The 12173-nt window shown below is 38.2% G+C and overlaps 1 protein-coding gene across 1 annotated transcript; it reads left to right on the top strand.

Moving 5' to 3' along the window:
- The first annotated feature begins 2502 nt into the window (after positions 1-2502).
- LOC114284608 (ethylene-responsive transcription factor WIN1) lies at positions 2503-3563 on the top strand. The gene is made up of 2 exons (XM_028227552.2): positions 2503-2688; positions 2856-3563. The coding sequence occupies exons 1-2, from the start codon at positions 2609-2611 to the stop codon at positions 3304-3306; spliced, it is 531 nt and encodes a 176-aa protein (XP_028083353.2). The 5' UTR covers positions 2503-2608; the 3' UTR covers positions 3307-3563.
- Positions 3564-12173: the final 8610 nt, after the last annotated feature.

The raw sequence follows: 12173 nt of genomic DNA, 5'->3' as shown, positions 1-12173 counted from the left end.
TTAAATTTTTTATTAAATATCTCATATGGGTGTGCGACTAACATAAAATTCACATTGTGTAAATCTCATACCCATGTGAAACTTTCGATAAAATGATTGATTGTGATTTGTTTTAAAAAATATTAGAAATTCAAAAAATTTTTATTAAATATCTGATATGGTTGTGTGACTCACATGAAATTCACATTGTGTATATCTCATACCCATTTGAAACATTTGATAAATTTTTGATATATCTAATGTTAGGCATTTGTTTTAAGTGTAACTCTCACAACATAATAATTAATTTAAATTACACATCACTTTTCGAGATAAAATTCTTAACATTTTTACTAATTTTTTTTTTCCTTAGTGGTTAGTGGATATACTCCCACACAAATGCTCAGGTTTGATTCTTAGGATTAGGCAGCAAATGTGTTTGGTATAGCTTTAGAATCTTAATTCCAAAGCTATTTTCAACACATTATTTGGTTTAAGCTTTTCAAAATTGATTCCAAGTCACATTTTAAAACTCATTTGAAAACTTATTTGACAGTAGAGTGAGTTTTTGAATTTTGAACTTTAAAAAGTGCAATTTTGGTTTACTTGGTCATCCTCTCGGACATCTCCCCGGATGTCCGGCCGGTTGACTAGAATACTCTTTTTTTTTTTTTTTTTTGGCAAACGGCACTTGTTATTTGAAAAAAAAAATTGAGAATTTGTTTTTGATTTTTTTAACAAAAAAAAAATATTTTCAATATTTTAAATCAAAAATATTTAAAAAAAACAATTCGAATCAAATATACAATAAAAATTATTTTAAATCTGTAATTGAATATTAATTTTGAAATAAAATTATTTTCTTTGTAATATTTTTAATTAAAAAATTGATTAATGTTATTTTTTTTTGTTAATAATTAATTTTTTTAATTGAATTTTAAAAAGAATTTGGTTATGAATGTTGATTAGAATTTTTAATAGAGTTTTGATTAGTGTGTTTGGTTATGAGTTATAATAATTTCAATTAAATTTTGAACTCTTTTCAAAACTCATAACCAAACAAATTTTCTTATTTCACATGTGACATCAAATATTCAAAATTCAATTCAACATTCAACTCAAAACTCTTCTCAAAACTTATAACTAAACAAATTTTTGATATTCAAATTATAATTTTAAAATTTATAAATTTAAAATACAATTATATTATCAAATTATATTTAGAAAACTTTACTAAGGTGCCGTTTGGTAACACTTACGTTTTCAGTTTTCTATTTATATTTACAAAAATTTTAAAAACTCAAATAAAAACTTGTTTGGTAAATTTTTGATTTATAAATCAGTGGTCTCAGTTTATAAATTTGGCAAAAAAATGTAAACTCAAAAAATGTATTTCCGTTTTGAGTTTTGAGTTTTTTTTTTTTTTTACCACTCAACACTAGCCACCACCCGTCACCATTTTCCACTACCGTCTTTCGCCACCACCACCCACCCCCACCACCACTTGCTACTACCACTTACCACCTACCTACCACCACCATCCACTTGCCACCCACCACCCACCCCTCGCCGCCACCACCACCACCACCCACCAACCACCTGCTATCCACCCGCCACTACCATCCACCGCCCGCTACCACCACCCACCACCTACCCGCTACCACCACTCACTACCCACCTGCCACTACCACCTACCAACCACTTGCCACTCACCTGCCGCCACCACCCACCTGCCACCACCACCCACTACCCACCACCACCACTACCACCCACTCGCTACTATCCACCACCCACCACCGTCACCCACCCACCCATCACTACCCGCCACTACCCACTATCCGCCACCCACCTGCCACCACCACCCACCACCCGCCACCATCACCACCACCCACTCGCTACCACCCACCACCCGCCACCGTCACCTACCCACCCGCCACCACCACCCACGACCACCCGCCATCCGCCACCCACCTGCCACCACCACCCGCCACCACCACCACCACCACACCCATCCACTCGCTACCACCCGCCACCGTTACCCACCCACTCACCACCACCTGCTACCTACCACCCACCGTCACCACTTTCCACCACCACTTTCTATCACCGTCTTCCGCTATCATTTCTCACTCTTTTTTATATTTTTAAAATTTTTAAAATATTTTATTAATTACCAAATGCGTTTGTAGTTTATGTTTTTCTAAAAATAAATAAAAAAATAAACAAAAATTAATTTATAAAATTTTTATAAATATAAACTGAAAACGTAAGCGTTATCGAACATACTTTAAATGTTACCGTAATTTCTCTGAAATTTTCAGTATCGTCGTGGACGGCCTGTTTTGGACGGGATCAGATAAAAATTTAATTGAATTTAGGGTAAATTAACCCGTACACCCTTACCACTGAACTAAAAAAAAAAAAAGCAGCAATATCCAGGCAGCGGCCCAGGGCTGTGGTCCATGTACTGCTGCTGCTGGACCTCACTAACTCCCAGCTTCCCTCGCCCCTTTATATTTCATCGCAGAGGCATTAAGTTCCACCACATCTCCCGTAGTTTCTGCTTCCCCCTCTCTCTGTCTCTTTCTCTCATAATTTTTTTCTTCTAAAAAACTCTCTGACAAAAAACATGGTACAGTCAAAAAAGTACAGAGGTGTCAGGCAACGCCACTGGGGTTCTTGGGTTGCTGAGATTCGCCATCCTTTGCTGTATATGTCTATCTTTCTCTCTCTCTCTCTCTCCCCTATATTACATTAACGTGGATTATTTGGGCGTTTGTTCTTCACAAATCTCTTTCAATTTTTCTCACTTCACTTCCCAATCTTCTTCTTTTTTTTATTTTTTTATTTTTTTTAATTCATATTTGTAATTTCAGGAAGAGGAGGGTGTGGCTGGGCACTTTCGAGACCGCCGAAGAGGCGGCGCGTGCCTACGACGAGGCCGCCATTCTCATGAGCGGCCATAACGCCAAAACCAACTTTCCGATCACCACCGCCAGCCAATCCACCGACGACACGTGCCCATCAGCGCTGTCATCGGTGCTGAGCGCGAAGCTTAGAAAATGCTGTAAGTCACCGTCGCCATCTCTCACCTGCCTGAGGCTCGACCCGGATAACTCCCACATTGGTGTTTGGCAAAAAGGGGCCGGATCACGCTCCGACTCCAACTGGGTCATGACGGTGGAGCTCGGCAACAAAACCGAACCTTCACCACCCGAAGAGGAACCAGCGGCCGCAGAGTCGCCAGCGACAGAAATGGGAGAAGGGTTGGGGGAAGAGGAGAAAATGGCATTGCAAATGATAGAGGAGCTCCTCAATCGGAATTGACCTAACAGGATATGTATTAATATCCGTGATATAATCAAATATCGTCGATAATGATTCACATGTGCACTAGTCCCTGTCAAGACAATGCCAGTGTCCTTTGGTTTTCCCTTCAAACAAAGTCTTCTCCCAAGTCTTCTTTTTCTATGTGAAAGGGTAGGGCATCCAGGATGGATGTGTTAAAATTATGTGTTAACGTGTGTTATATAATAAAAAATATTAAAAGTGAGATTAAAAAATATATGTTAAGAATTTATTAATTTAGTGAGTAAATAGTGAATGAATGGTGGTGCAATGGATGTATTAAGGGGTGTGCTAAATATATATATATATGTATATAATAAATAAAATAAATAAATAATTTAGTTTAATCAAAAATTTCAAGTCCAAAAAAAAATACCAACAAGTTTAAAAAAAAAAAAATTTGCTATTGACCGGTCAACCGGTAAAATAAAAAAAGCGTTCCCCTTCGCTAGCTAAAACGCTAGCTGTAGATGACAAACATATTAACGTACACCACTAACACACACCACTAACACACTTACTAACGGTTCCATTGTGAGAGTAAAAATAAAAAATGACTTGTTAAAAAATAACAGCTGATACTAAAATACCTACTAACAGCTCTACTGTGGATGCTTTTGTAAACTTTTTTTTAGTTAATGGTAAAAATATCATATATTATCATAAATAATATTATATATTAGTTGTATCCATATGATTACCTGGGAGCTATAGAAATAAATGGATAAATTTTTATATGCGGATAAGATATATGTCATGCGGTACCTTTTATTATTGTGATTAGTTTTGATAGTAAAATCTATTACATTTATGTTAAGTATTTAAAGAATAATAAAATACACATTTATGATTAATAAAAAATAATACTACGTAATACTCAACTGACATACAAAAATTTCTCAAATAAATGAATTGGGTTCCATCAACTTTTCTCTACCACAGCTTGCTTAATTTTCCCCCTTTCTCTCTCTCCCTGTCAATTATCTTCTTCATATCGATATTCATTTGGCTAAAACTTTTTACTACTTTCGTTTCATTTCATTTGTCTATTATTTTATTTTTGGTCATTCTAAAATATATATCCACAGTCAAAATTTTAAGTTTAAAAGTTTATAAAATTATTGAATTGGTCAAAATCTTTCAGTGTGTGTAAGTCCTATATTTGATCATTATTATTATTGTAATTTATTAGGATTTATTATAATATCTAATATGAATCAAATAAAAAAATAATTATAAATATATTTAAAAATGGGAGCAGAAGGGGTATTTTGAAAATTAATATTTTCAATTTTCAATTATACATGTCTTCTTAAAACATTATAAAAGTTGTATAGCATCACCCTTTTAGAAAAAGACTATCATATGCAGGGGTGTGTGCGGTGTGATTCGAACAGTTTAAGAGTAAAATTATAAATTGAATGACGGATTAGTGGATTAGTAGATTAACAAATTACAGTTTGGACAATTTTTAGCGAATTAGCGGATTAAAGAATATTCTAACTAATTATCATATATTTACATAATATATGACATTAATTTGTATAAAATTTTTTAGATATATAACACAAAATAATTTTAAATAATATGTTTCATATATATAACTACTAATTTGTAATAAATTTCATATCTTAAATCTCTATCACACTCACTTTTACATTGATATTTCATTAGAAATTTAAAAATATATGTATTAATTATAGCGGAGCAGAATGGTTCAGTTGACAGATTATAAATTTTAAAGTTTAAACCGCAGTTAGCGATTAGAACTTTACGGATCGAAACGGATCGGTGAGATTTTAACAGATTATGTGATATTTTGTACCGCCCCAATCATATGGGACAGATGGAGTAAAAGACAACTTTGTTTTCACGTTTTTTTTTTTTTTTTTTTTTTTTTAAGCTTTCAGTAAAAAAGTAAAAAATAAAGTCAAAAAAAATAAAGTCTATCTCCTCTGGACGGTTATAAACATTTAACAATAAAAATTAAGTCAAATTTTATTAAAACTTTTTATTTACAACTTATATAAGCCTAATGTTCTAACAAAAAACTTGTTATATAAATCAAATTTAAAAAAAAAAAAAGAGAAAATCTTATATTTTTGTTTTGCTTTTTTTTTTTTAAATAACTTTTTTATCATTAAAAAAAAATTACTCTTTAAAATCATCTAGTCGAAACAAATCTACGTAATTCATAACTTATTCATGAGTCTTGTGTGGGTGATTTTCAGACCACACTGCCCGCTTAGTAACCAGCTGGAGAGCACTGACAGAATAGATGGCACTGGCAGAATAGATGGCACCTAACTGACCTGCAACAGAAATATAAGAATCCCGCGGTAGTTTCGACCACCCGGGGGCACTCCGACGATCAAGTCAGTATATCTCTCAAAGATAATCAAGTACTAAACTCACAAGCTTGAGTATCAAAAGCATACCTTAGACCCATGGGGGTGCCTCTCTTTTATAGCCAATACAATCCTAGTCCCAATAGGAGCCTGGCCCTAATGGACTTAGGATTACTGCTAATCTGGGACTCCCAGTGGGATTAGGATAAACTCTCTAAGAGTCTTATCTTTACCCAAACTGAAGTCTTCTCCCAATCTAGGACTCTTGTCCATATCCAAGTTGAGTTCCCTCTTCATTCTAGGACTCTTGTCCCTTGTCCGCTTATCTCGGATTCCGATATCTTTGGAGGCAACCTCGGCCTAGCCGAGATGACCTCGGCACAACGACCAAGACACATGGCACCTCGGCTGACACATCGGTGTCACCTTGCCACGTGTTGGTACTCAGAAAATATATCCCCACAACTGCCCCTAGGTTCTATTACCTCGGCATTCTGAGGTGATGGAACCTACACTGTTCGTTCATCTGTGTCCCTCTGTCTAAGATCAAACTCGCCGACCTCAAAGTTCCCTAGACTTTACCATCCACTTCTATCAAGTATCAAGATTCATGCCTTTCAAACTGCTTGAAATCGCACCTCCTAGCCGAGGTTCTGGTTCCATTAATTTGTAAACTCCAAGAGTTTTGCAACTGCTCCACTCACACTCTCTGGTGAGTTCCCGATTTCCAGTTATCTATTTGACTCCGGCGATTTTCATATCGGCGTTCATTTGGTAGGTTCATAAATTCTTACTTTTTATTAAGCTCAATCTTTCAAAACTCTTCTGATTTACTTTGAATCTGTTTATTTTCCATCTGTGGTCTTCTGTTCTCGTCTGTCTTCAAGTTTTTGATTTCTTATTCCTAAAATGCCTGGAACTGTTCTTGTTATATCCGTTTTCTATTGCTAGCATCGTGTCTGGGTCATTACTTTCTTGTTCTTCACATACTTACTTAGTGCCTGTGCACTTGACTTTATTCTTGAACTCTGTCGTCTTCTTGACTATTTTTCTCTTTTTTCATTTAATCCTCTGGCTTCTTCTCTTTCTAGCTCTTTTGCTTAAATCCGTCATTTGTTCCAAGCTTTCAAGCTTCTGCAACTGTCTTCGTTTCTCTCCTCCAGTGAAGCTTTACGTCATTCTGTCATTATCGTCAGACTTCGGCGATTCTCATTCCGGCTTCCCTCTTTCTGGTAAGCCACTGTTCCTCCTGGTTTTATTTCTTTTTGCTTTCCAAGAAGCTCTGCTTCATTGATAATCATCATTGCTGTTTTACCCGCTGTTTTCATATGAATACACACTGTTCACACATCTGTTGATTTCTATCACTGTTCTTGGCTTGACACATTTGTGCAATCTCTTTGTCATGATTTCTTGATAGCTTCATCACCATTCTTGATTACGGATTACATTCTTGTTTTTGTTTTCTGTGTCTTTTTCCAGATTCTTGCTTTCAAAACTCCGAGGTGCCAATCGCCAAGAAGAGCTTTGATCAAACTCTTCAGGAGGTTGATGCTGAGCTCGTGGCTGAGAAGGCTGCTGAGAAATTCTTTCCAACTGTCTTCTGGGGGTAAGACACAACCTACCGCTGATGCCGAGTAGTTTGCTTCCTTCTTGAAATTGATGCCGAGGTAGCGGTAGAGAAGCTCCTCCAACTGACTGCCGAGGTTGAGCCATTGTCGTCCGTCGAAACAAATTAGTCCGACGTTCGTTAAGGTCTTCATTTTTGTACTTGCCAACCTTCTCAGCTCTTAACAAGCTAGTTTGGTCATTTCAGTTGATCATATCTCGGAAACGTCTTTCAGTGTTATCTCGGCTATACCAAACTTGTAAATTGCTACAAATTTCAACAAGTGGTAGACTTCATAATCTTCGGTTAACTCATCTTGTAATTTGCTCAAAAATTTCAACAAGTGTTAACATTCCTTGTTCCTTAATTATCATTCCTTCTTCCACTGTATTTGATAGCCATGTCGGGTAATTGACTTCTCGGATGGCCCTAAGCTCCAAAAGTCTGTCTACTTTTTCCTCTACTGGTTCGACGTGTGTCAACGTTGGCCCTCTTGCTCATTGGATTACAGGTTTGGCCGACCTGTCGACGTTCAATTTGCGGCATGTGACCAAGCTTCAAGTTCTATTTCTTCTTCATCGGCTAAGCCTAAGCCGAGAAGAAAGAAGCGTTCTTTGTCCCCCTCCTGGACGAGGATTTCTAGTGCCTCTTCACACCTCTCGACTGGCTCCTTGCCGACATCATCTAGTACCTCTATGTCCTCGTTTTCAATCTCTGCCTTCTCTGGTTCTTGCATGCTGTAGGTGGATTTCATTACTGCCATGGAGCAATTCTCCGCCTGCAGTTGATCCCCTCTGACTTCTTCAATCCTATGTTCTATTGGGAACCGCAGTAGTTGATGCAATGTTGAGGGAACTGCCCCCATTGCATGCAACCATGATCTTTCCAAGATTTGTAAGGAGATGGAGTGTCGATGATGGTGAATTCTGTTGTGATCTTTTTGGTGCCAGCCTGCACCTCCAAGCTTACTGCTCTTAGTGGCCATGTCGGCATTCCATTGAACCCAACCATTGGGCCATTGGGTTGCTCCATATCGTCTAGATGAAGGCCGAGCTCCTTGTAACATCGGATATACATGATGTCACAAGAGCTTCTTTAGTCAATCAGGATGCATTTCACTTGGCACTCCCCAACCTGGAGGGATACTACCAAAGCATCATTATGCGGGTGCTGGACCATCTCGAGGTCGGCTTCGGTATAAGACACTATTGGTCCCAAGCATTCATATGCCCGATGTCTCTTGTCCCCGACTTGGTAGACATGTTGTAGGTGCTTTCACCTTCTGAGTCTCCGCCCTAATTTCGTTCTCGTTGACCCTCGAGTGAATTACATTAATTACCCGAGGTCTTCCTGCATGAGGTTGTTGTGCTGGGGGAGGCGGAGCTGCTGGCGCCCGAGGCAGTTTTGCCTGTTCTTCCCTTGTTCTGGTCTCATCGACGAGGTCCCTTCAGATTGCCTTGCCTCATCAGATCTTCTAAGTGTGCTTTTAGTGTTCTGCAGACCTGAGTCATACGCCCGCCTTCGACATATACCTTTAACTGTGCAATCTCCTCGGGGTTACATACCTCGGGTATAATGGCTAGAAAACTTTTACTTTCGGCAAGATACTGACCTGCAAACTTTTCATAAATTCTAACAAGTATGAAACATATACTACTTAATGTTAACTTTGCAAACTTTTTCTCAAGTTTCAACAAGTGTTTAAACAGTGATCTCGGTCTAGCCTACTTGTAAATTGCTACAAATTTCAACAAGAATTAACATATACTGCAACAGGGATCAACAAGGATTAACATTGCAAGTGTTAAACAATAATCTATTTACGAATTTCAACAAGTGTTTAAATATACTTAGCTCCTTCCTCAACCTGTAAATTGCTTCAAATTTCAACAGATGATCATATGTCGGCTTAACGTTATCTTGTAAATTGCTACAAATTTCAACAAGTGAAGAGAAACAGCCATCTCGGCTTAACTTCAACTTGTAAATCGCTGTAAATTTCAACAAGTGAAGATAAGGAATCAGCTTAATTCCAACTTGTAAATTGCTATAAATTTCAACAAGTGAAGATAAGGAACCAGCTTAACTCCAACTTGTAAATTGCTACAAATTTCAACAAGTGAATTAAGGAATAATCTCGGCTTAGCTTCAACTTGTAAATTGCTATAAATTTCAACAAGTGAAGATAAGGAACCATCTCAGTTTAACTTCAGTTAAACATCATCTTTGGCTTAACTTCGGTTAAGCATCATCTCGGTTTAACTTCGGTTAAACATCATCTTCGGCTTAACTTCGGTTAAGCATCATCTCGGTTTAACTTCGGTTAAACATCATCTTCGGCTTAACTTCGGTTAAGCATCATCTCGGCTTAACTTCGGTTAAACATCATCTTCGGCTTAACTTCAGTTAAGCATCATCTCGGCTTAACTTCGGTTAAGCATCATCTTCAGCTTAACTTCGGTTAAACATCATCTTCGGCTTAACTTCGGTTAAGCATCATCTCGGTTTAACTTCGGTTAAACATCATCTGGACTTAACTTCGGTTAAGCATTATCTCGGCTTAACTTCGGTTAAGTATCATCTCGGTTTAACTTCGGTTAAACATCATCTGGGCTTAACTTCGGTTAAGCATTATCTCGGCTTAACTTCGGTTAAGTATCATCTCGGCTTAACTTTGGTTAAGCATCATATTGGTTTAACCAACTTGTAAATTGCTACAAATTTCAACAAGTGGTAAACGCATTCTTCTTCTCTCTGCCCCCCCAGTGTGAACTTAAAATCCACTTGGGTTCTCATCATACATGTAGTTTCGACCTTGTCGCCGAGGTTTAATTCAAGCCGAGGTTGTTGGCCTTGGTTTCTCTATTGATCTTACTTGGCTCCAACCTGAGTTTGATTCTTGGCCTCGCATCGGCGAGCGGTTTCTTTTTTCTTGTTCCGACGCCTTTGTTCCCGGCATGTCTTCCTTGGCCTTAGCATACTTCTGGCCAACTTTAGTTTGATCTTGTGTGTTTCCTTTTTATCTTCTGGGATCTGCTCATTGTGCTCTTCTCTTCTCGGACTCAGGTGTCGAGATCTTATCTTCTGGAATCTTGGATCTGCTTACTCAGGTTGAGCTCTTCTTTTCTCGGACCTACTCATCTAGGCCGAGATCATGTCTTCTGAGATCTGGGATCCAGGATTTGCTCACTCAGGTTGAGCTCTTCTATACTTGAATGTTATCTCCTTGGGAGCGCTCATGCCCCCTGTCTTTGCATCCCTTCTGGAAGGGTCTTCGTTCCTCTGTAGGTATCTATCCTTTCATATCCGGAGGTCATCTTCGTTGTAGTATCTGCTTCGATCTGTTGTCTTTGGTGCGTCACCTTCCTGGCCGGCGTCTTTCACTCCGTGACTCTGGTCACGAGTTTCTGTGTTGCGATCGTCCCCTTCAATGTCGAGATCGATAGGTTTCCCACTCCCAGTAGGAGCATTGTCTCTAATCTGATCCTTCTGTGTCATTGGCCATCTATTCTTCTTTCTTTCCCCGGCAACGGCGCCAAATTGTGTGGGTGATTTTCAGACCACACTGCCCGCTTAGTAACCAGCTGGAGAGCACTAGCAGAATAGATGGCACTGGCAGAATAGATGGCACCTGACTGACCTGCAACAGAAATATAAGAATCCCGCGGTGGTTTTGACCACCCGGGGACACTCCGACGATCAAGTCAGTATATCTCTCAAAGATAATCAAGTACTAAACTCACAAGCTTGAGTATCAAAAGCATACCTTAGACCCATGGGGGTGCCTCTCTTTTATAGCCAATACAATCCTAGTCCCAATAGGAGCCTGGCCCTAATGAACTTAGGATTACTGCTAATCTGGGACTCCCAGTGGGATTAGGATAAACTCTCTAAGAGTCTTATCTTTACCCAAACTGAAGTCTTCTCCCAATCTAGGACTCTTGTCCATATCCAAGTTGAGTTCCCTCTTCATTCTAGGACTCTTGTCCCTTGTCCGCTTATCTCGGATTCCGATATCTTTGGAGGCAACCTCGGCCTAGTCGAGATGACCTCGGCACAACGACCAAGACACATGGCACCTCGGCTGACACGTCGGCGTCACCTTGCCACGTGTTGGTACTCAGAAAATATATCCCCACAAGTCTAATCACAATAAATTTAACAAATTCATAACCTTGTCACTTGATTCACCGTACACTACTATAATAAGAAAATTAATATCAATATGTCTTTTTATACTATTAATTGACAGAAAGGATACAGAATTTTAAATTTAGAACTCTAATTTAAACTCTAGTGATATGAAAAAAAAGAGAAGAAAAATTCACAAACATCATATTATGGGTGGAGGCCGGCTCATTAGCGCTTCACTAGAGCTCTGTGGCCCAGTTTGTTTGGGGTTATAGAGAGGAGATTGGATTTGATAGTGAGGTGAGACCCATTATATGTTATGTTTGTTTTGAGAGATGAGGAGGAGACTCCTAATCCCTTAGTATTAGGATAGGCCTTGGAAGAGAGATTGTGATGGAGGAGGTGGAGGAGGGAGTAGAGATGGTGTTAGAAAAATAGTCCGCTGGACTATTATTTTTTTATTTTTTATTTTATTAATGTTTATATGTGGGACCAACTTATTAGAGCCCCCAATTTTTTTCCATTTTTAAAGTTTGTTTAGGAAGTGGGTTGACTTTTTGATTTTTTTGGTTATTTTAGCCTGAGACTAAAAAGTCTGGTTTGGAAATGATTTTTAGTTTTTTTGTGAGAAAAAAAATATAATGATTATGAGTTAGATGTGATATTTTATCTTATTAGATTAAAAAATTTATTTTATTTTCTATAACTATTTTAACCAAAAAAAGCCTCAAAACCAACTTGCTAGACGGAGGCTTAAA

Source organism: Camellia sinensis, chromosome 15, assembly GCF_055761805.1.
Source record: "Camellia sinensis isolate YWXY chromosome 15, ASM5576180v1, whole genome shotgun sequence".
Lineage (NCBI taxonomy): Eukaryota > Viridiplantae > Streptophyta > Magnoliopsida > Ericales > Theaceae > Camellia > Camellia sinensis.
The sequence above is the reverse complement of the archived record's forward strand: the minus strand, read 5'-3'. Positions and strand labels throughout refer to the sequence as shown.

Excerpts from the sequence above, each read along its gene's own strand:
- LOC114284608 (XM_028227552.2), top strand. The coding sequence starts at position 2,609 with ATGGTACAGTCAAAAAAGTACAGAGGTGTCAGGCAACGCCACTGGGGT. Across the intron at positions 2,689-2,855 it reads GAGATTCGCCATCCTTTGCT|GAAGAGGAGGGTGTGGCTGG; the intron begins GTATATGTCTAT and ends TTGTAATTTCAG.